Source organism: Nansenia antarctica (genome assembly GCF_963989245.1).
Source record: "Nansenia antarctica genome assembly, chromosome: 16".
NCBI lineage: Eukaryota > Metazoa > Chordata > Actinopteri > Argentiniformes > Microstomatidae > Nansenia > Nansenia antarctica.
The window spans coordinates 2,473,353-2,499,057 of NC_137686.1; the positions used below are offsets into that span (position 1 = coordinate 2,473,353).

The 25,705-nt window shown below is 42.4% G+C and overlaps 1 protein-coding gene across 1 annotated transcript in view; it reads right to left on the bottom strand.

The window, feature by feature from the left end:
- LOC308171672 (voltage-dependent R-type calcium channel subunit alpha-1E-like) overlaps positions 1-25,705 on the bottom strand; it is a gene marked incomplete at its 3' end in the record, with an annotated part of 200,056 nt that overhangs the window by 79,699 nt on the left and 94,652 nt on the right. The window contains 10 exon segments of the mRNA XM_080546544.1: positions 1,248-1,315; positions 3,506-3,623; positions 5,063-5,132; positions 5,861-5,992; positions 6,533-6,645; positions 6,980-7,092; positions 9,377-9,580; positions 23,409-23,698; positions 23,859-24,093; positions 25,569-25,646. Coding sequence (XP_080402670.1) covers positions 1,248-1,315; positions 3,506-3,623; positions 5,063-5,132; positions 5,861-5,992; positions 6,533-6,645; positions 6,980-7,092; positions 9,377-9,580; positions 23,409-23,698; positions 23,859-24,093; positions 25,569-25,646 — 1,421 coding nt within the window.

The following is a 25,705-nucleotide window of genomic DNA, read 5'->3' on the forward strand; positions in this document are numbered from 1 at the left end:
TGTTACGAGGGGGTAATGTGTTTGGACCCAGGCGCAGAGTAGAACAGAGTAGACGGAAGCAGGAGTATAATAAATAATAACGGTACTCTTTATTTTGAGTAAACGGAACAAATAATAACCGCACAGTAAGCGAATAAACAAAAGAGGAGAAAACAAGTCTCCGATAAACGTTTTAAATAATAACAGGAACAAGGCAGAGCAATGTACTTACAATCGTCAACTATACTTATTTCCTAATCCGGCGAGGAACAATAAGGCTAAGAAGAATCGTATACATATAACAAACGCAACATGAAGTGAACAACCGACAACCAGAGGGGAAACAGAGGGATCTAAATAGCCACAGCCAAACAACACACACCAGGTACAAATCAGTTAATTAGGACAGACAAATGCATACATAAAACACCAGAGGGCGCCAAAGGGTCGCTCCACAATAAGGTCGCTTCCCCAACCCTTACACCTGAGCCCCTCGGGATGGACTTGCCAAGGCTATCCTGTGTGAGGCTCAATCGTCTCCAGACCGGCGTCGGGCGTTTCCGCTCATCAATGCACAGATGGGGCTTGGCCCCAAATGCGTCGTGCGAGTGTGGCGCATAGGACCAAACCGCAGACCATGTTATCCTGGATTGCCCGGTGTACCACCCACCCAACAGGATGCATGGTCTGTCGGTATTAGATGAAGAGACGATGACGTGGCTTCTGGAGGGGTGTCCAGAAATATAGCCCGGGTGAGCCCCTCAACCAGGTCTCGGGTGGTAAAAGGGTAGCCCCTGGGCCCCGAGCCTGGTGGAGTGGAGAGGAAAACAACAACCCATACGCCAAAGAAGAAGTGCAGCGTGGTTGTAAAGATCTCCTATAGTGCTCCTTAGTGCAGCGTGGTTGTAAAGATCTCCTATAGTGCTCCTTAGTGCAGCGTGGTTGTAAAGATCTCCTATAGCGGTCCTTAGTGCAACGTGGTTTATGCTGTAAAATGTATAGCCCAAAGTTGTTGACGTCCTACTATGAGACCAAGTTATGTAGGTAATGAGACAGACTAGAAGTGACAGTAACAGCTATTTAAATATGCAGGTGTCTGTACCTTTATTGTGGGAAACATTCATTGATTGATGTCAATTTGGGGTTGCGAGACCAAAAACGTTTGAGAACCCCTGCCAGACTGTATTTCAAGTTATCTCTTGCCATAACATATATGAAATAAGCACGAATGCAATGATAATGACGATGACCTTATGAAGGGTACACACCTTGGTCAGCTCCTGTGCGTTGGCTAGGTTATCCACAGCGATGGCCAAGAAGACGTTGAGCAGTGTATCTGTTCACAGTAGGATCAAGGAGCCACAGTAGGGTCAAGGAGCCACAGTGGGGTCAAAGGTCACAGTAGGGTTAAGGGTCACAGTAGGGTCAAAGAGCCACAGTAGGGTCAAAGAGCCACAGTAAGGTCAAGGAACCACAGTAGGTTCAAAGGTCACAGTAGGGTCAAAGAGCCACAGTAGGGTCAAAGGTCAAGGTAGGGTAAAAGAGCCACAGTAGGGTCAAAGGTCACAGTAGGGTCAAAGGTCACAGTAGGGTCAAGGAGCCACAGTAGGGTCAATGGTCACAGTAGGGTTAAGGGTCACAGTAGGGTCAAAGGTCACAGTAGGGTCAAAGAGCCACAGTAGGGTCAAAGAGCCACAGTAGGGTCAAGGAGCCGCACAGGAGCAAATAAACATTTGTTAGGGTATGTTACCTCAGTGGCCTTGTGGCTTCGGTGTCCGTCCTGAGATCGAAAGTTTGTGGGTTGGAACCATGTCTACCAGAGTCCTAGCAGAAACACTGGGCCCTAAAGCCTCTTTGCATTTAGCATTAAGAGATGGACTTGGGTAAGGCCCTGCGACAGAGATAGGCTCCTGCCCTATGGGCCATTCTGGCTTGGACACATCTCTAAATCCTAAACAAGCATAACAAGAGCAGGAGATTTAGTTTCATTTGAAAACAGCATAGCATTTAGTAAAATGTGGTGGTCTAGTAGATAGTGAGTTGGACTGGTGATCGGAAGGTTGTGAGTTCAAATCCCGCCTCAAGACACCACCACTAGTGTGTCCTTAAGTAAGGCTCTTAGCCCTCAGTTACTCCAGGGGGAATGTCCCTGTAATCTGTAATTGTAAATTAGTAATTAGTCATTACTTCATGGTACATACTAAGGCCGCCAGCAACCAACACTTTAATAATACTATGGGGCCTCTCGCTATGCAGATTAACAATGCCAACAATCCTATTAGACTTGCACAGTGCACACATCTATGACTTGTACATAGAACTAGGCAAGAACTTGAACACCTAACAAGAAACAAACAATTGTGCACATGAGCCTTAATCTACAGGCTAGCTCCAATCTGACCCAGGAGATTAGCTAAAACCTTAGCTAAGACGCACCTCTTCTCCCTGGACTTTGACCTGAGGTGAGCCTGCCTCCCGACAACTGCACTTTTCTGCACTTTTATTTCTGCACCTGTTGTATTTTGTATTGCACCTTGTTTTTGTTTTGGTGTATTTTTATTTGTTGTTTTCTTTTACTAGTGTTTTATCTGTTAAGCACTTTGGGCGGCTGTTTTGTCGTTGTAAATGTGCTATATGAATAAACATGACTTGACTAGGCTTTAGCTCTGCGTGCTACGCAAAGGCTCTCCCAATTTATACTTCTGCGTTGGTCGGTCTGCGTCGCGTTGGTCGGTGTACTCATAGCGGCATAATATAGATTTTTTTAATGCTTGTTGTAAAGAAAAGGTATATAATGCATTGAAATGACATTAAACTAAGATCATACGATGGTTATTATAATTTTTCAAATCTTTATTAATAAGTCATTAGAGAAGAAGTAAATGACATTTCAGTCATGTCTTCCGCATTTACGAGAGAGTCGGAATGTGACGCTACCAAGCGGACCAATCACAGTTCTTACAGATAACTTTACATTAAATATGTCTCATCATCCGCTGTCAAACGCCACAGGTAATCATTTATTTCTAAATAAACAGGATTGTACATCTCGTAAATGTGAATCGCGCTCCTTATGGGAAGGCTGTGCTTGATGCTTCCATGGTGCGCTGCGTTGGAACAGTGTACTCATAGCGGCATAATAGCGATTTTTTTTTAATGCTTGTTGTAAATAAACGTTCGATGATGCATTGAAACTATATTAAACTAAGATAATATGATGGTTATCATCATTTTTCAAATCTTTATTAATAAGTAATTACAGAAAAAGTAAATGACATTTCTGTCATGGCTTCCGCATTTTGGCCTACGAGAGAGTCGGAATCATGTGCTACCAAGCGGACCAATCACAGTGCTTACGGTTGCGTAGGCACTGGCGCGTAGTTACATTTTTGGAGAGGTGCGCGTCAACCTACGGCGTAAGCTACGCCGTAGATTTTACGCAGAAGTATAAATTGGGCTTAAGGCAGTGTTGTGGCATGGAGGAGGAGACCCCGGGGTTGGGACCCCCAGTCAGAGACAAGGATACAGTTCCCGAACAGCGTGAGCACGATGAAGTATATGGAGGACCACATGCCGTAGCGCACACCTCCCTGGGAGCGGATGCCGTTGTACATGACCTCGTTCCAGTCCTCCCCGGTCAGGATCTGCAGGTGATGTAACACCACCCACGTGTGATTAGATTACATCTGTCGGCCCGTGAAAATTAACCAATCAAGTACAGTATATCATACACAATGCTGATGGATCATCCTAAACACAAAATTGCAGAACACTTCCCTAAGGTGCCTTAAGCAATGATCCTGTTTCTTCTGCCGACACACACTTTTGGCTTCATCTGTGTGCAAGTGTGTGCGTGTGTTGGGGGGGGGGGGCAAGAGTAGAAGGAGTGGGGGAGGAGAAGCAGGGTCGTCTAATCATTGCCTGGGGGGTGGGAATGGGAAATATCCCTGGGTGCAATGTGTCATATGGAGAGAGCCAGGGAGAGAAGAGAGATAGAGAGAGGGGGGAGGTATGTGTGGACAGAGCCAGGGAGAGAAGAGAGATAGAGAGAGTGGGGGGGTATGTGTGGACAGAGCCAGGGAGAGAAGAGAGATAGAGAGAGGGGGGGGGGGTATGTGTGGACAGAGCCAGGGAGAGAAGAGAGATAGAGAGAGGGGGGGGTATGTGTGGAAAGAGCCAGGGAGAGAAGAGAGATAGAGAGAGTGGAGGGGTATGTGTGGAAAGAGCCAGGGAGAGAAGAGAGATAGAGAGAGTGGGGAGGTATGTGTGGACAGAGCCAGGGAGAGAAGAGAGATAGAGAGAGTGGGGGGGTATGTGTGGACAGAGCCAGTGAGAAGAGAGAGAGGGGGGGGTATGTGTGGACAGAGCCAGGGAGAGAAGAGAGAGAGGGGGGGGTATGTGTGGACAGAGCCAGGGAGAGAAGAGAGATAGAGAGAGTGGGGGGGTATGTGTGGACAGAGCCAGGGAGAGAAGAGAGATAGAGAGAGTGGGGGGGTATGTGTGGACAGAGCCAGGGAGAGAAGAGAGATAGAGAGAGGGGGGGGGGGTATGTGTGGACAGAGCCAGGGAGAGAAGAGAGATAGAGAGAGTGGGGGGGTATGTGTGGACAGAGCCAGGGAGAGAAGAGAGATAGAGAGAGGGGGGGGGGTATGTGTGGACAGAGCCAGGGAGAGAAGAGAGATAGAGAGAGTGGGGGGGTATGTGTGGACAGAGCCAGTGAGAAGAGAGAGAGGGGGGGGTATGTGTGGACAGAGCCAGTGAGAGAGAGAGAGAGAGAGAGAGAGAGAGAGAGAGAGAGAGAGAGAGAGAGAGAGAGAGAGAGAGAGGAGGGGGTGAGGGGGACGGGGGGTATGTGGAGAAAGCCCGTGCGAGGAGAGAGAGAGAGAGAAAGAGAGAGAGAGAGAGAGAGAGAGGGGAAGGGGAGGGGGGTATGTGGAGAGAGCCAGTAAGAGGAGAGAGAGAGAGGGGGGAGGGGGTATGTGTAGAGAGCCAGTGAGAGGAGAGAGAGAGAGAGAGAGAGAGAGAGAGAGAGAGAGAGAGAGGTGGGGGGGAGGGGGAGGGGGGGTATGTGGAGGAGCCAAACCTGAAACACTGTCATAATGGCTGCTGGAAACGTGTCAAAGTTGGTGGGAGTGTAATCTTCAAAGATGAACCTAAGGGTAGAAAACAGACGGGTAGATATGACCGAAGAAGAGCAGGAGGATGTGGCTATTTTCATCCAGAAGTGTAATTTCCTTCGCCTCCTTCAAAGACAGCATTGAGAGATCTATCTTTTCATTTTCGATCTGGCATTCCCTGTTCCAGCACATAGCATGAATTCTGGCTGCCAATGATTTGATAGAATGTTATGCAAAATAGACAACAGGCCTGGTTTTTGATTCATTCCAGGCACAATGGAACCAATGGAATTGTCTTAAAAGTGTAAACTACGCCTACCTGGCACTCCAGGCAGGCTCAAGCAAATGTGACACGGTCTGGTGAAATGTCGGCAATTCAAGTTGCACAAATGACCAAAATTCTCATCTAATTATGTGTAGTTATGCATTTTTGGCATGTTGATGTTGTATCAGCGTGTTGTGATGTGATAAACATGCAGATGTTCATTGCGATGTTCCTTTTTAGCTGCTAGCTATTAGCAGCTATTTAGCATGTGTTTTGATTCAGAGCAAGTTTCTCCGCTATTTGGTTTGAGGTGTACCAACATTCAAATAAGCATCTTCTTCAACTTTTCAGATTTCAATGTATGACACATTATTTGAAAGCCTACAATTCATAATCTGGAAAAAAACAGAAAACTGATAAGAAAAAACTGAAAAAACATAATTTATAATAATAATGTATTTGTAATAATGATTAATAATCTAATAAGGGCTGGCCTCACCTGCCCCCGAAGAGCTGCATGCCAAGCAGGGCGAACACCACGATGAAGAGGAAGAGGAGGAAGAGCAGGCTGATAATGGACTTCATAGAACTCATGAGAGACACCACCAGGTTCCTCAGAGAAGCCCAGTACCTTTCCAAGACAATACACACAGCTTGTCTCAACATTTCTTCCTCTTTTTTTTTTACATTGAAAGATACAATGAGTACTGTAAGTTTCAGGACTCTAGAATCAATCAAAGTCATTCAAAGCGTTGATGAAACGTGAAAGAAAGTACATTTCTAGAAAATCATTTTAGGGATTGATGCTGACGATAAGCTTTAGTCAACTTCTATTATAATTCATTCAGACACTTTTTACTTCCACATTTTCGTTTCTTAGCAATATTTCATGCTGAGCAGAGCAAAAAATACCAACAACTCAGAATATACTTCATTTTTATTGTACCTTGTCTTTAACAATGTTTTGGACTATCAGTATTGAACTACAGTTTATGTAAGCATTATAAAAATGCATTGATATCACTAGTTGCAGTATTCAAAACTCCCATTGGATGATGTCTCATCATTAGATATTTAAGGTGGCCGACTTTTGGAGCTTATAATCTATAATGACTTAATTAGTGCTACGAAGCTTTCCAGAACCTCAGAACCTGGTTGATGTCTCACTCACTTGGTGATCTTGAAGATTCTCAGAAGTCGCAGCGCCCTCAGAACACTGATGCCAAAGGACATGCCGGGTCGGAAGAAGCCCCACACCACCTCAAAGATGCTGCCAACGATCACCTAGACAGGACGGGCCCAACACAACGTTCAACACCATCACTGATGTTAAGACACACACTTTGCTAAAAGAATATACAGTGTAAAATGCAACAATATGAACATAGGACATTATCATGCATTATGCTACAATGGGAATTTCCCTTCTTGCTTTCCCCAAGCACACAAATATCCTCTGTTTGCTTTTCTTCTTTGACCAAAGTACGGATGTTTCTCCTACAGCCATGTATGGAAATGTCCCTTTTCTCTTTTCCCAAGCCCGAATGTTCCACTTTTTGGTTTTCTCATAGATCCAGCAACTAACGTTCTAACCTTGAGGTGCGATGCATGAACTCACCCCACAGTCAAAGCAGTTAAAAGATGAATGAAAGTAGAGTCGGAAACCCAAGCCATACATCTTCAAGAACATCTCTGCCAAGAAAAGCCCAAGGAAAACAAACTCTGCATAGTCTGGAGAAGGATGGGAAAAACAATCATCAACAAATTGACAAACACTGAGCAGACATTCACTGTCTTTCTGCTCAAACCAAGTTATTTGGCATTCAGTTTGTTTAAGCTTTGTAATAAATATCTATGGTTGTGTTAGATCTAATGGGGTTTTCTAAAACATATATTCTTATGTCCTAGTCAATAAGCTCTCACACACACACACACACACACACACACACACACACACTCTCTCTCTCTTTCTCTCTCTCTTAACAAGAGTATCAGGCTAGGTCACTGCTAAGGTCAGGATGTACCTTTTTGGAACTAAACTGTTAGCAGTTGACACTACAAATGCTGCTTGGTTGTTTTGTGCTTTCCTGTGTTACAGACAACAATCAGACAACAACCAGAGGATGAGGGCTGGTGTGACCGAGGGGGGAGAACAACCACGCCTCCTGGTTTCACACGGCACAGAGGATCAGGACCTGCTCAAGATCAGAGAGAGAGAGCTGAGATCCTGTGCGGCCCAGGGGGGGGAGATCCACTTGAGATACACGCCTCACAAGAGAAACGCCTCTCTTCGAAAGATTAAAGATTGAATATTGAACATTGGTGTATCAATAAAAATAAAAATAAAAATGTATTAACCTTTCTTCCCTACATCTAGGTGATGGATGGGAATGTGGTATAGGTTAATAGGACATAAACAATATTGTTATGAGATAAACCTGCAGAATCGGATGGGTCTTGATATCACCTTTGCTAGACAGGGATGTCACCTTTTCTAGACAGGGATATCACCTTTTCTAGACAGGGATATCACCTTTGCTAGACAGGGATATCACCTTTTCTAGACAGGGATATCACCTTTGCTAGACAGGGATGTCACCTTTTCTAGACAGGGATATCACCTTTGCTAGACAGGGATATCACCTTTTCTAGACAGGGATATCATCTTTGCTAGACAGGGATATCACTTTTGCTAGACAGGGATATCACCTTTGCTAGACAGGGATATCACCTTTGCTAGACAGGGATATCACCTTTGCTAGACAGGGATATCACCTTTGCTAGACAGGGATATCACCTTTGCTAGACAGGGATATCACCTTTGCTAGACAGGGATATCACCTTTGCTAGACAGGGAGGTCTCTGTAGAGGTTTAACACCACCTGTTGTTTCTACATCCTTGACAATGACCAGGGGGTAGGGCGTAACAACGACCGTTAGAGTTTCAGTGTGTAGACCGTTAGACCGTTAGAGTTTCAGTGTGTAGACCGTTAGACCGTTAGAGTTTCAGTGTGGGCCGGTGTTCCATCAACCGGGCCCTGACTGGTGAAGAATGACTGGGCAGAATGACTAGGTCACTGCTAAGGTCAGGATGTACCTTTTTGGAACTAAACTGTTAGCAGTTGACACTACCAATAGGCAGATTCGGGGGTGTTAACTTAAGGAGCGGAGACGGTCCGACTACGACCTTGGGGGTCGTTTAGCGCCAGAGATGGGCAGGGGATGGTGAGCTGATTCACAACGTCACATCTGAGATAACATGAAAAGTATTTAAACCTGCCTGTGTTCAAGAATGAGTTGTCTAATGCTTGTACTCTGTGTGGAAGAACCTATTTGGAAGAAGTAAAGGAGACCAATAAAATCTTTAGAGTAATCATTACGACCCGTGTTGGATCTCTATTCCTTGTCAATTCGTGTATGCTGCACACCTGATTTATAGAGATGACACAACGCATTTCAGATCACGAAATCCTCAATAGATTGATCCATTCCATCTTTACCGACGAGAAGATTCTTCAGTTGGGAATGATATGTGACACGGTTTGGTCAATTGGGCCGCAAGTCGGCATCCGATTTAATGTTCAGACTTTTATTTAGCAAAATGTAAATACATTTCAGCGTTGGTGAAAATCAATGACACACTCGCTAGTCAACTAACACAGCTTGTTTTGTGAGCCTGCTAACAATGTAAAGTAGTGTTCTAGTTAACTATGTAGCAGTGGGGATTATTCACCCAAGCCATTGCATTGCAGTATTTTGGCTTGACTAGCGAGTTTGTGTTGTTATTTTCAACAACGTTGAAATGTATTTCTGTGTTTCAAAATAAAAATCTGAACATTTTGAGTGGTTGCTGACTTGTTCCCCCTTTCACCAGACTGTGTCACACATTGTGTCACTGCGCTACATCGTCAGTGGGATGTGGACTCATCTAAACAACACACATCTTTCGAGGCCCCCCAAAAAGACAGTTATGAGTAAAACTGTCCCTTTAGTCAATGGGTAAGTGGAGACTTACACAGGAAGATGGAGAGCCAGTCAGGCTGGTTGTGGTGGACGATAGCCACGCAAATGGTGTTGAGGGCGACCAGGCTGAGCACCGTCCAGTAGAAGGTGTCCGTCTTCACCATGCGGCGGATGGATATACGCAGCATGCGCTCCTTACGTCGCATGTACGCCGCAGGACCACGCCGGGCGCTGCGGATGGTCCGTGGACGAGGCCCTGGGTGAGAATGGAGGAAGAGAAGAAAAAATGTAGAGATGCAGTAGTTTTTTATTTATTTATTTTTTTAGTATTTTTGCTGGGGACCGAAAGTTATGTTTGGGTCTAAATTACTTGAGGCCATAAGGGCCAAAGTCAAGCACTATTGGTACTGCAAAAAAAAAATCTTGCCTTGTCATAGACTTGTATTAGCATATCATTGGGGGTATAAATGTGTGAGCTAAAGACAGCTCTTTCTCTTTCCCACCTGGCTGACCACCTATGACATCAGAGAGGAATTCTGTAACCTGTATGTAACTTTGATTGAATAAATAGTCTATAACTCAGAAGCTTTACTCGTGATCTATTATTATTTTTTATTTTTTTACTATTTGTTTATTGAAGATTTTCCGTTTTATAGAGAGGTACATCAAGATACAATCTAAACATGCAATTCACCCCCCAAACCCCCCTCCCATCCCACCCACCCCTTTCCCTTTACTGGTTAAGAGCAAGTTAAGATAGTAATAACAAAAAATAAATCAAGAGAACATTGAAAGCAAATATCTTCGAAAACATATACAGTATATATGAATGCAACGATATATGCTAAGTGCCTAAGGATATGTTTATAGGGCCATCCCAAAAGATAGACACATAAGAAATGTATTAGAAATACATTTTTAAAAAAGAAAAAAAGAAAAAAGAAAAAAGAAATAATAAAATAAAATAAAACAAAACAAAACAAAACACAAAACAAAACAAAATAAAATAAAATAGTATAGAATAGAATAAAATAAAATAAAATAAAATAAAATAAAATAAAATAAAATAAAATAAAATAAAATAAAATAAAATAAAATAAAATAAAATAAAATAAAATAAAATAAATAAAGGGTACAATATTCAACAACATACAGGAATGAAAGCAACCATTCGACACAGTCTGAACTGCATCCACTATAGATCAAACTGCAACCACTTCTTGTCCAGATATAATCCATACCCTTGTTTCTTGTCTAGGTATGATTCCTCAGTCATTTAAGTCAGATGTTTCCATAAAATCAATCATGTTACCCCATATTCCCTCAAATATGTCAGGTCTCTGCTTCAGGTTGTACATTATTTTCTCACTGGGAATACAAGCAATTAGTTCGTTGAGCCAGAGAGAGGGCGGTGGCGGGTGCTCATCTTTCCACTTAAAAACCGAGACAAGCTTTCTGAATGATGAAACAGAGCACACATGTTTGTAGCGAGAGAGAGAAATTAAGGGCTATGCATTTATTGGCTGTTGTCAGAGCTATTCTTATGAATCTTATAGTCTTATTCAGGGCTTGACATTAAGCTTTTTCAGGTACTTGTCCTTCGGACAAGTGAAATTATCTTGTACTTGTCCGAGAGCTCAAGTTACTTGTCCAAATCCAAAGATTTTGAAAAAGCTATAAATATTAATAATAAGTTATTATACTCTCACCGGCCACATCATTAGGTACACCTTTTCAACTGCTTGTTAAACCAAATATCTAATCAGCCAATCATGTGGCAGCAACTCAATGCATTTAGGCATGGTCAAGACGATCTGCTGAAGTTCAAACCAAGCATCAGAATGGGAAATAAAGGTGATTTAAGTGACTTTGAACCTGGCATGGTTGTTGGTGCCAGACGGGCTGTTGCGTGATATTATAGTGCAGTGGCGTAGCGCAAAATCCCGGGGCCCCCCCGCAAGGTGGCGGTGGGGGCCCTTTCGCAACGGAGTAAAAAAAAAAAAAAAACGTGCGTTTTTTAGAGGCCGATGCGTTATTGACGTTGCGAAATTTCGCAATATGCACTCTACATTCTAAATGCTTGACTTAGCAAAAGGTACAAACAAGTGAGAGCAATAACTAAAACCAAATGGTAGACTACATCAGTAGAATGTAGGGATGCACCGAAATGAAAATTCTTGGCCGAGGCCGAAGCCGAATTTAAGGAAACACTTGGCCGAATACCGAATACCGAATGTGTATCGGCAGTTTTTAATTTTATCATTGCATAAACTAAATACATTTTGCTTTTTATTCATGCTTCTCAAAGAAAGAAATTGAGATTGAAAAAAAAGAACTTTTATATATAACTTATTATAACTAATTATCGTGGGATTTAATCTCTACTGCTTTCCAGGGTTCAAGTTAATGATATTCATGATTTGTCTCTACATAGGCTTCAGAAAGTATTTAGACCCCTTCACTTTTTTCACATTTTTGAATAGATTTGCCATCAATCCACACACAGTACCCCATAATCTAAGTAAAAACGTTTTTTAATGTTTGCAAATGTATTAAAATGTAAATACAGAAATAATGTTTAAATCTTTAATGTTTGCCATCTGGTCTAGGAATACCCAGGGAGACGCAGACAGCAGAAGTAGAATAGAATAGTAGAATAGAAAAATAAACAGCTATATATAGCCTAACCATGCTGAATTATGTACCTGTATGATGCACTGACAGCCTGTGACTGTGAACCTGGCCGGACCCTGCCCTTCTGCCTGAGTTTGAGTATGATGCTGCCCAAATAAATGTTATTGTTTAGTGCTGTACGCTTTCGTGGTATTATATTGTGTGAATTATCATCTGTATGTTGTTTTTCTTTCACTCGACTAACCGCTGAGATAATACTTGAGACATGTACTTCCGTAAACATAATTATTTAATTTTATTTTTTTACAATATCGGACCGACAGTCCCACATATAGCGGCTATAATGTCCGAATAGAGAATCTACCACCACCTAAAGAATGCTTATTGTACTTTGTATTGTATTTTCGCTTGCTCATTTTCCTTGTGTCTCGCTGCCTACGTGTGACGTCAAAGTCATGTTGCTATTGGATACGGCTAACTATGTATATCTTTTTTAATATAGGCCTATATATTAAAATTAAGGTTGACACAATGAAGGGCCACTTATTTTCTTTGTTTTATATTTTTTTAAATTATAAAAAAAAAAAAAAAAAGTTTGGATCCAATGTTAGGGGGCCCCCTAGTGGCTGGGGCCCCCCCGCGGTGCGTCGCTTGCGGGCCCGTCCGCTACGCCACTGTTATAGTGTCAATATGGACCAAAATCTCTGAGGAATGTTTCCAGCACCTTGTTGAATCTATGCCACGAAGAATGAAGGCAGTTCTGAAGGCAAAAGCGGGGGTCCAACCCCAAGGTGTCCCTAATGAAGTGGCCAGTGAGTGTATGTGTATGCAAATAACACATTTGACTACTATTGATTTGATAATGATGTATCCTTAATTTTCAAATGTATTCATTAAACAATATTTTGTAATTATTTAAAATGGTTACGATGGGGTAATCACCCTAACCCTAACCCTTTTAGATTAAGATTGGCCACAAAAGGGATGAATATCTAGGAATATTTACAAAACATGTTTGTAACTATAGTCCCTCGGAAGCAATCTTATTTGCTAGCTTTTGGATAGTATCCTATATTCAAATTGAGAAATCTATCATTAGTGTCATTCTGAAGTTCGCATTGCGGTGTGCTAGTCTTAAAACTTCAAACCTAAAATATACGATCGCATCGAACTACATGAAAATAAGCGGCATTGAGAAGAAGCGAATACGCGTTCACACGAATGGCACTAGTGACAGGCGTCCCACAACGTAGGCTACACTATGGCTGCGACTGCGTTCGTAAACTCGCTCTGGAATCTGATCAGCACTCATGGAATGCCTTTTGTCCAATCAAATTACGTGGTCTCTTTATGACGTTGAACTGCGCTCTGGCGCTCTGAGCGAATTTACGAACTATGAATGAACTACTCTATAACATTGACGATAACGAACTACGAGAGACTGAAATTAGGCGAGTCAATATATGGTTTAACCCCAAAACATTTGATACAAAAGGTTTTTCAATGGATTCTGGTAGTATTGGGCGTGCTAAATAACATACTAAAAGTCGACCAAAATCGACCCCTCCGAAAGCCCCCAGATGGCGCCGGGGCGATTAAAATGGCTATATCTCAAATTAAGAAAATTGTGCAAAGGATTTCTCAACTGATTCTGGTACCTCTGGGCATGCTCACTAACATACTAAAAATCTAGGAAAATACACCTTCCAGAAAGGCTTCATTTTCAAGATGGCGTCCAAAATTGCGGCCGGCCAAGCTTAAAATGGCTATATATATGTCAATAGAAAAATTATATAAATGATTTTGTCATTTGATTCTGGTACCCCAAGTACCCCTAGACATACTTAGGAACATACTAAAGTTTTAGGGAAATACACCTTCCGAAGAGGCTTCATTTTCAAAATGGTGTCCAAAATGACGACTGGGAGCTTAGAATGCCTGTATCTCAAATGGGAAAACATTTCTAAAGGATTTATAAACTGATTCTGGCACCTCTATACATTAATAACGAGCAAAATATCTAGCTAAATATATCTGCTAGGAATGCATCATTTGCATCATCAAAATGGCTGCCTGTAGCTTATTTTGGCTAAATTTTTTATTGGTTATTATATTCAACCTAGAAAGCTGGCTTTGGTGTTGAACACAAAATAAATGACCCACTTATTGTGGTCTTTAGGCCTACTCATCATCATCTTCAGGATCCTCTGGGAGAAACTTGTTATGTGGATTGTCACATTCATGAAGTTGACATGGTCCACAGACAGTAGTACAAGGTAGTCCATATTTTCTGCATGAGCAGCGAAGTGTCTTGCAGGCAGTGGTACAGTTACAATGAATGACCTTCAAGAGACTGTCTGGAGCAGCATTCATTGTTGACATGAGTGGGACAAATCTATTGTCCTGCAGGTTCCAGCCCCAGTCTAGAGCATCTATACCATCATCTGTTCCCATCCAGACCATGACCTGGTAGTATGCTCTACGACAGTGGAATTTGGTAGCAGATTCAGTTGGTGGTAGACGTTAAGGCGTTACCGTTGATGAAGCTGAGACAACCTTCTTGCTGAAAATGTTATATCTCATTTTTGCAAGCTAATCTGTGCACTTTCCACCAAAAAAGACAGCCATTGCTTGGCACCCAAGGTCATCGATCACATCTGTTGTCTGGTTTGGTACAGTGAATGCATTGGCACAAGCCTGAAGGACAGGATCCCCTTTTACAAGTTTTTGGAATGCTGTCTTTTTGCCAACTCCGAAGATCCGGGAAGTTGTGTTACAGCCAGTCACAGCATGGATGAACAGCAACTGAGAACACACATCCTGTCCGAGTACTTCTTTCAAATGGTTTATGGCGTACACTTTAAAACTGCCATCAGCTTTCGACTTGTCTGATCTGAAATAAAGGCCCTTGCTATCTCTCTGTGCATAGTAAAGAAGTAAGACGAGGAGATCAGTATCTTCTCCAATCAGCGTTGTGGTGTGAAGAAGAGATGATCCCACTGCGGCCCTTACTATGTCTACATCAGCATCTCCAAGTGAATTGACCACAGTGCAATCCCGTTCTTTCAGTTCATCACTTATCATGTGGATCAGTTTCTGTTTATTCAGATCTCTTGACAGGAACTCCTCCTTCTTACCTGAGAACTCTGTCTCAGCAGTGAAGTTGACAATGGGATGAATATTGTTTCCTCTTCTTTGATGTGTGTTGTCTTTAATGGATGGCCCATCCTCATAGCCATCAAACACAATGGTTGTAGCTGAGCCATAATGTTGGATGGTGAAGTCTGCATATGACTGTGCAATTTTACCATAGCTTTGTCCGTGCTTCCATTGTATTCGGTGAAGGAGTGAACCACCATCAAGAACATAGCTCTGTTTCTGGTACAGAATCTAGGATTGCATCACTTGCATGATCACAGATCGCGTGCGCTAGTTGTGGTTTATCAGCTTTGCGGAAGACGTTTCCGGCTTCAAAGAGGGCAGGAGGGAAAGGACTGAGTTCGTAACGCATAACCTCCTCCAATGACAGCTCTCCAGTTTGGGAGACAATAAGGAAACGTTGAAAAAGAAGTGCAGAATCAATGATTCGATCAGGAGCAACCTTATGGCTTTATCCTTTCTACTAAATGAAAATGTGAATGCCGGCTGTCCGATCATTTTGTGCATGATGTTGCGTCCAACAGAGTCATAATCATGCACGTTCACTCCATCCTCAGCGACAACACCTGTAACAACATGCCAACATTCCTTAAAGAAGAGTCTGGAGAGAAAGGTGAACATATAGCAAGTTTTGAAGTGATCTTCTCCAGGTCAGCAGCATCCCTTTTCATCCTTGCCTCTGTTGAATCCTTGTGCTGTTCTGATGTTGTGTATGTCTGGTTTGAGAACTCCTGCATTGCGGTGTTATACTCTGATGTTATGCCCTTTGACATTGTCCAAAGGGATCTCTGATTGTCGGTCATTCCACTTCCATGTGTCATCCCTCCTGTAGTCTTCAATGACCTCATCAATGTTGTTTCGATTACAAGATCTGAGCTGAGGCCTGCCCATGATTGGCTGCTGCGACGGATAACATGAAAACCCTTTTCAAATTGTCTGAAGACATCAATAGTCATTTTAAGCTCCTGGGCGCCAGTTTGGACGCCATCTTGAAAATGATACCTTTCCGGAAGGTGTATTTTCCTAGATTTTTAGTATGTTCACAAGCATGTCTAGAGGTACCAGAATCAAGTGAAAAATCATAGTTATATATTTTCTATTGAGATATATAGCCATTTTAAGCTTGATCTGCCGCCATTTTGGACGCCATCTTGAAAATTAAGCCTTTCTGGAAGGTGTATTTTCCTAGATGTTTAGTATGTTAGTGAACATGCCCAGAGGTACCAGAATCAGTTGAGAAATCCTTTGCACCATATTCTCAATTTGAGATATAGCCATTTTAATATCTCCACCGCCATCTGGGACGCCATCTTGGAAATGGCGGCTTTCGGGGGGGGGGGTCGATTTTGGTCGACTTTTAGTATGTTATTTAGCACGCCCAATACTATCGGAATCCATCGAAAAACCTTTTGTATCCAATTTTTTGGGGTTAAGTGCTTTTTTTTCATAGATTGATTCACCTAAATAGCCTCAGCGAGAATGAGGCGCGGCATTGTATTTTTTACTATTCAGATCGGAAGGAGGAATTAATGTTTTGCAGATATTAATACATATTGTTTTCTTTTTTAGTTTTGACTTGTCCATCGGACAACTGCAGGAGGAAGTCCACTTGTCCGAACATAATGTACTTGTCCCGGACAAGCGGACAAGCCTTAATGTCGAGCCCGGGTCTTATTGTTACACTGTTCTGGTAATAGCGATGTATCTCCTAATAGTGCTAACCTTGGTTCTGTTGGGATGTTCATTTTAGTTATCGTGGACATGTTTCTCAATATTCTTTCCAGTAGCTAGATAAGCAGGGACAAGACCAGAACATGTGGAGAAGTGAGCCCTCTTCAGACTTACTACTGTATGGTAGGTTCTATTAATCAGATTGAACTGGGTCAATGTTTGTCTAACATTAAAAGAAAAATGTAGCGCCCTTTCACACAACCCACTCTTCATCCTCACAGTTGTAATCTAAATCAATCTCCCATTTACCCCTTGCCGCAAGCCCCTCCTTTTCTAACAGCTGGTCGATGCCCCCATAGGTGTGAGATACAAACCCTTTGATTTCTTTCTTGCTATCCAGCATTTTGTCTAAAGATTGTTTTGTAATTGGTAAAAGCTTTCCCCCCTGTTCTATCAAAATATAGTGTCTAATTTGCAGGTATTTAAAGAAATGTCTCCCATCTAAACCATACGCAGCAGTAAGATCTTTAAATGATTGTAAAACCCCTTCCTTGTATAAATCCCCAAATGTCTTAATGCCCTTCTGAAACCATATTTGAGTAAGCCCATCTCTTAGAGCTTTAGGTAAGAGAGGGTTTGTGTGGAATGGAGTACGGTCATATATGGGTTGAATACTTCCAGTTTTATTGCGTAATTCAGACCATATTTTATAAGTGTGTTTTATAAATGGGTTAGTTGTTAATGTTTGCAGATGTTTAAAAGAAGGTACATATGGAACTGCAGCAAGAGGCATAGAGTTGAGATCATGTTGTTCTATTTGTAACCAAGAGGGGGGCTGTTGTATCTCTGCTTGCCACATCCAAATGGCCCGGGATTGTGCAGCCCAATTCATAGCTTTCATGTGACGTCACAGCATAGTGGAAACGCCCACCTGACGGGCAAAAGGCACTTTTTGCGGGCAAAACCCACGGGCAAAACCCACTTTTTGCGGGTTAATAACTTTGATTTCCCGTGGGTTAGGAAAATAATTCCAACGTGTCCGGATAGAGTAGAAGACAGGGAATCCAACACTATTTGAATGGAGTCGATCCTCCACTCCTATCACCGTGGACACAGCAAGGAGCGAATTCCCGGATATAAATATTCCCTCGCCTCGCTGACAGCGGGAGTTGGGAGTTTCGTCCAGCAGCCGGTGAACGCCCGGTTGATCGAGTTTCATATTAAAAGTATATCTTCTCGGGGTGTCAGCGCGGTGGTTAAGGGCTCAAAATGACCGTATACTGATGGTGAATTTAGCAATAATAGTCTTATGTTTGTACCACCTCCATAACCGGTGTTATTCACGGGAAAAGCCGGTCAAGGAGGCACCCTTTGCAGGTCAATAACTTTGATTCTCCGGGGGTTCGGAAAATAATTCCAACGTGTCCGGATAGAGTAGAAGACAGGGAATCCAACACTATTTGAATGGTGTCAATCCTCCACTCCTATCACCGTCGTGTATCTTGATAGTTCTTCATGGGTGAGGTGGTCTAAATGGTAGGCAGCCATGTTGAGCGATGTTGCTATGATACTTTTTGCCCGTCAGGTTGGTGGTTGCTAGGGAAGAAACCACGTGACTGAAAGCTATGAATAGTAGGTCTGAAAATTGGGGAGTTTTAGGCCCCCCTCCTGGTGACATCCCTGTAGGGTTTTTAGCTTTATCCTAGGTGTTTTTTTCCTCCAAATGAATCTAGACACGCTCGAGTTTAGTTGCTTATTTTTGGTACAACGGTAGGTAACATTTGGAACAAATAGAGGAATTTGGGCAATATGTTTATCTTGATGCAATTAATTAAAGACAGTGGAAGATTCATCCATATATCAAACTCCTCATTTGTTTTTTTTTAGTAATGGGGAGTAATTTAAGGAAGAAACTCTGGACCGAATGTTAGGGATCTGAAGGCCTAGGTATGTTATCATCTTAGAGTTCCATTGAAAGGGTATATTGTGTCTGGGTATATTCTCCCCAGCTGAGTTCAGTGGCATAACCACACTCTTAGTAAGATTTATCTTGTATCCGGAGATAGCACTATAATCAGATAATGTTTCTAACAATGCTGGAATTGACATCAAATAAAGTAGGACATTGTCAGCATATAGTGATATTTTATGAGTAACCCCACCTATCTGTTTTCCTTTGATTAGTGGGTGTGATCTAATCGCTACCGCTAGCGGTTCAATGGCGAGCGCAAAGAGCAGGGGAGAGAGTCCGCAACCTTGTCGTGTAGAGCGTGAGAGGAGGAGTTTAGGAGAAATATCACAATTTGTTTGAATTTGGGCCATCGGGTGCCTATAAAGCATTCTAACTAATTTGCAGTAATTGGGGCCGATATTCATCCTTCTCATTACATCGAATAGATAGGGCCATTCTACATGGTCGAATGCTTTTTCAGCGTCTAAAGACACAACGACCGTTGGACAATTGTCTACTTCAGAGGCATGTATGATGTTGAATAAGATTCTGATATTGTCAAATGAGGAGCGATTCTGGATAAACCCAGTTTGGTCTAAATTAATTAAATCAGGGATATACTTTTCTAGTCTTAACGAGAGCATCTTAGAAAATATTTTATAATCGTTTGATAAAATTGAGATTGGCCTGTATGAACTGCATAATTTAGGATCTTTCCCTGGTTTGGGGAGGACTGTTATTAATGCTAATTCTAATGACTCAGGACGTTTTCCTATCTCCCAAGCATGGTTATACATTAAATCATCCTTACCATTTTCAGTTAACTTTTTAAAGTCATATTTATCTAACTAATATTTTGTTTTCTCTGTGAAGTCACCTTGGGAGGTATAAAGTGTTTCATAAAACTCTTTAAATGTACTGTTTATTTCCTTTGGGTTGGTAGTTGTATTGGAACCTGATTTTATAATATGTATTTCTCTTTGGGCCTCCTCCCTACGAATCTGCCACGCCAGAAGCCTTTGTCGCCCTGCTCATAAAATCTCTGTCTTGTGCTTCGACCTAAGCTTCGACCTAAGTTTTCGTTGTACTTCTTTGTCTTGTGATATTAGAAGTATCAGATATCATTTGACCTCTAATGTAGGCTTTCATTGATTCCCAGACCATGTCAGGGGAGGCAGAGTTTTGGTTTTCCTTAAAGAAAAGATCTAAATGAGTATTGATAAACACTGTGAACTCAGGGGGCCCTATTAAGCACTTCTTAACTTGCCGTCTTAAGTCTTAATTAAGACGCACCGCCAGGTTAAGACCTACCCCCACCCTTATTATGCGCTTCATACGCGCTACTGCTATTATGCAGGTGTCGATAGGCGCCCACACATAAGACGTAAAACTCCCGTGCATATATCACTCATTGTGGGAGTGTTCATATGTTAATGAAGTGCACTAGGCGCCCCTGCTATTATACGATCAGACTTTGCTCCTATCGCTAAGAAGTGGTTTGAAAAGTTCTTAAGTTTAGACTTCATGCACGTTTTGAAACACGAGCGCGCCTCCGCGGTTTGCGCATGCATGTGGGCACACATGAACACGCACGTGGCTCCACGGCAAGACGTCAATTACGGTCACAGTATAAAAGCTTTATTTCAGAAGGGAGAGGCAGAGAAGCGCGCTGACCTCCTTCTTAGGACTTCCATAATAGCATAGCGCTAATGACTCAACGCAGCCGGTTCTTAAAGGGAATGGCACCTGGCACGCTGATTGGGTTGATTGAGAAGACGCCCAAAACACACCCATGACTAATTTCTTTGCTTAGCGCCGGGTTTTCGGCGCCCACTACCGCACGCATAATAGCAAAGTGGCCTTGACCACGCCTCCACGTCTTAAGTTTAGATCTACCGCCTCGTCTTATTGATGAAGTGCATAATAGGGCCCAGGGTCATTAAGTAGGTAAGAGCTAAAGCGCCACCTCTTGGGCGGGTCGGAAGAAACATTGGTAGGTATTGTGATCAATAATCCAGCGTGATCGGAAACAGTTTTCACTAAATATTCACATGGAGGAATTGTGCGTGCTATAGCCAATGGTACCAAAAAAAGATCTATTCTGGAATAGCTGTTGTGCACAGGAGAATAAAAGGAGTATTCCTGTGTTCTGGGTACGTCATATATCACAAAGGCCAAAGTTGTGAAGTTCTCTTTTTAATGCTTTTGCTGCCTGAGTTGGAGTTTTCTGCTTGGATGAAGACCTATCCAGAATGGGATCAAGTACTAGATTAAAATCACCTCCAATAAATGTCTCACAAGGGGGACTTGGTAAATTAAAGAAAATATTGTGAAAAAACTGGGGATCATCATAGTTAGGTGCATATATTTACCAAAGTGATGGATTGAGAATAAACTGAGCCTTGAATGATAACATATCTCCCTCCTTTATCTTTAAAAGTAGAAGTTAACTGGAATGGTATTTTTTTGCTGATTAATGTAGCCACTCCTCTAGCCCTTGAGGTAAATGACGAGTAGAACACCTGGTTATAGCCCCTGGTTATAGCCCCTGGTTATAGCCCCTGGTTATAGCCCCTGGTTATAGCCCCCTTGCTTTAGTTTAACATGTTCTAAGGCGATATCAACTCTGTGTTGTTTCAAATAATTTTTAATACGCTTTATTTTTATGTAGTGATTAATACCCACCGCTGGGTGCTGGTAGGCAAACTGGCTAGTAGTCGCTCTATGTGTAGAGGGCTGCAAGGGAATTTTCCTGGCTACATTCATTCATCTTCATCATTCATCATTCATCATACATAGTGTACAGGTTTTTTACTTTTGCCTGCTTGCGGCTCTGTCAGTATGTGAAGCGCATTGAGTTGCATCTTGTAAGAAATGCGCTATACAAATAAAATGTTATGTTGCAAGTAAAAAGAAAAATGAAATGTACAAAAGGAAAAAAGTAAACAAAAAAAATAAACATTTTAAAAGCAAACCAGTTCTTACCCCCTAATACAATGACCTCTATCCCTACTAAGGTCTCCTTACAAACTGAACTTCCCAAGTTATAGCCTTGTGAACTAAAACATTGCCCCTCCGGTGCAAATAACTAGGCTAATGAAGTCTCAAAAAGAGTACTCTCCATTTCGAGACAGTATATAAACAAACAGGAAATTGAACCCTCGACATAACACACAATGAGAAACATCAATGAACTATATTATACAGTATATGCTCCAGCAGTTTAGCTGCTTATAGCATCATTAAGGATCAGCGCAATACAAATTATCAATGAACTATATTACGTAGGCTCCAGCAGTCTAGCTGCTTATGGCATCCTTAAGGGTCAGCACAATACAAATTACCCGTTACTGAGTCTGCCGTCCTCAGAGTCCCCCAGCAACAGCTTCTCCGAGGTCCATAGGTAAAATAAAATAAAACTTTCTCTGACAAGCAGTCCTCTAAAGCTACAGTTAAAGTGTCCTCAAAACAAAATCTGTCCGGTCCCAGTTCGGGTAATAGGTTACGGTTGCCTCGTTCAAGAGGGTGGGGAGATCACCTCCGGGCAGGGTTCGAGTTATAAGCTGAGCTTTGTGGGGGTGTCCAAAATAACAGTGCGAAATGTTCTCATGCACGCGCGCGAATCATGCACACACAGCGATGGGACTTACAAGTTTTAATTAGCCATAGGCTACTAATTTCACCACATCAACAGCACCACATGAAACAACAGCTATAAGCGATAGTTACGGGTATCTCGGCCAATCATTTTGTTGTTTTTGCTATACAGTCCATTCACTTTCACTGTTAGCACGACACATAGTCCACATCTCCATTTCCAGTGACATCGCACCTGACATAAATAATCATGTATGCTCGTCCATGAATTGTGCTTTCATCTAATGTTATGCTACTACGGGAATCAAGTGATTTGACATTAGAAATGAATTTGTTTCATCTCTTGTGCAATGTGCTCTACAATCTGGGCACATGAAAGATCGGATCGGTGAGCAGGGGCCAACTGTCGCGCCATTCATCTCATTAAGTTTCATAATTGGATTCAGTTTTGTATAAGGCATCCTTTCTTTAGCGACAGTATAGGCTACCCTGAACGAACTAGCTGTCTCCTTATACATACTGGAGGTGAGTTCTGCTACTTTCTTCGGAAGCACTTGCTTTTGTTTGAGCTCTGCTATTTCAACAGTTTCAACGTTGGGTGTCATAACAGGTGCAGCTGAATTCAAGTTTGGTTTCTTGGTTGAAAACCCGAAACTTTCCAGGCTTGTCGACTCGGTGGGCAGCAGTGGCCTTTTTTGGGGCGGCATGATAGCTAGCTACTGAATGTTTTCTTCTCAATAATCACGTTCGTAAGCTCTCAACGATCATATTCTGCTGTTGCACAATATTCTACTGCGCCCCATAGTGTCTTGGTGGTAAAGTGCAGGCAGTCAAAGGCATACTGTCATTCACAGGAGATTAATGCTGGTGCGCGTAGTTCTTTTGGAAAACGTGTTTATTTTAGAATATTTAGAATATAAATAAATATAAATAATACTCATTACATTGACATTTTTGATCAAATAATGGTTGTGGTAATGTATTATTAGCGACCCCCACAGATGTATGATTTTACTGCTTTCATGGGAGCTCAGACCTTCCTTATGGGAGCTCAGCTCCCATTGGCTCCCACATAACTCGAACCCTGCCTCCGGGTACTCTCTCCGTAGGAACGAGTAAGCTGCATCCGCTGATTCAAACGACTTGGCCCCACTAGAACGCGTATCCACCCTGAACGTGGCTGGGTATAGCATCCCGTACTTCACTCCGGCCTGTCGAAGTTGTTTCTTCAGGGGGTTGAACGCCATTCTCTTTTTATGTAGAGTAGGTGAGAGATCGGGAAAAATCATGATCCTGGAATTGCCGTGAAGGAGCTCTTTCTTCTTGCGGGAAGCATCCAGGATCCGGGTCACGTCTCTGTATCTGAGTAGTTTGAGAACAAAGGCTCTGGGAGCTCCGTGTTCAGTAGAACGCCTCGGTGGGCTCTTTCTATCTCTATCTCTCTTTCTATCTCTATCTCTCTTTCTATCTCTATGGGCTCTGGAAGCCCAGGGCGTCGTTCCCTTCTATTCCCAGAGGGAACCCCACGACTCTCAGGTTCTTGCGGCGCTGTCTGTTCTCATAATCATCCAGTTTATCTCTCAGTTCTGTCACGTCGTTTTGAAGTTTCTGTTCCAGCTCCGTCAGTCCTTGGCGTATGTCAACAACGGTAGCCTCGTATTCAGAGCATTTAGCTTCTAACGCGGTTACTTTTGCGTTTTTCGAGTGCATGGTCTCGATCAACTTCTCCAATGTTGTGTCGAATTTATCTAGTCGGGCTGTGAGAGGTGAGAGAGAAGTTTGAATTGTCGCCGTGAACTTTTGCATTTCAACGGAGAACCACGGGGGAGGCTCTGACGACTGTAGCATGCTGTTAGCCATAGCTAGCTCCTCATTGTTAGCCGGAGTTGGCTCGTGAGAATCTCCCGTATTAGGGAGATTAGTTTGTCTTCCTGTTCTACGACTCCCTCGCACCATAGAGCTTGCCCGAATTAATTTATGTTTTAGTAGAATGGTTATGGAGGGCTTTACTCATAAAGATAGTCAAAGCACACCGGAGAACCAAGTTTGCACGACCATTCACCTCGCTGCCATAACCGGAAGTTCACTCGTGATCTATTTCAACCAACTACCTATTAAAATATCCTACATCACCATGCCTAAGAGCTGCTGCGTAGTATTTTGCAAGTGAAATATAAAAAAATAAAACAATAAAAAGTTTAAAATGGTCTTTACTTCCCCAAAGAGCGAAGGACAGTAAAAGAAGAGATCTGTGGCTTATTGGTTATTAAAGACTTATTGGTATTTTACAGAACGTGTGATTTCATTTGACTTGCCATGTAAATCCCTAGAGTGTTACATTTGTTTTCTTAAGATAGGATAATGAATTAATCTGTTCAATGGGAATAGATGATGCATTTGTCAATGTGATGAACTGTTAACCGGTTAGAGCAGCCATACAGCCCATGTTAACATAATAATAAAGTCCATTCCATTCCATTCCATTCCAACAGGTTAGAGCAGCCATACAGCCCATGTTAACAGGTTAGAGCAGCCATACAGCCCATGTTAACAGGTTAGAGCAGCCATACAGCCCATGTTAACAGGTTAGAGCATACGGCTGCAGTAACACATGACAAGCTGTACAAAGATATCACTGGCAGTAGCAGCACCACAGCATGAACTCTGTCTGTGTGTGTAATGGTAATCCTTTCCTATGGAATAGCCACTATGGTGGCGGAGCAAAAATGTCTGACTCTCCAATCCTCAAAAATAATCCAAGTCCACAAAGTTGTTTTCCAAAAATAAAGCAATATTTATTACAAATAATAAATGAATACAAAACTTAGATGTTCGGAGTATAAATAAAAATAAGGATTGGAAAGATAATAAACGATAACTGTCAAACAAAACAGGAGAATTCTCTATAGCTTATTGGCAAAAAGGAAGTGAGGTCAAAGACTGTATCTTCCTGCTCCAGCCACGCCCTCCAGGTGCATCACCTGCCTATTATCCCCCACCGGCCACTAGATGGGGTTGACTCATATACCGTACTGTTGTCTAAGACAATACAAACAGAAAAAGAATCATTTTGGCTCCTACAGTGTGGACACTGCACGAGTGAGAGCCACAGGCGCTCTGCCACGCACGCGCCGTGCTGAGGCAGAGGTAGCAAACATATTCGTTGTAAGTCTCTTTGGATAAAGGAGTCCGCTAAATGACAAAAATGACAAATGTAAAGTGTGGCCCTCACCTGCAGTCGTCTCTTCACCAGACGCACCTCTACGAATCGCATTCTTCGAATTCTTCTTGTTGGTGGCTCGCTTCAGCACTGAACAAACACATTCCGGAAAATGATCAAACGTATCAAATACAGATGGTAAAACAGAT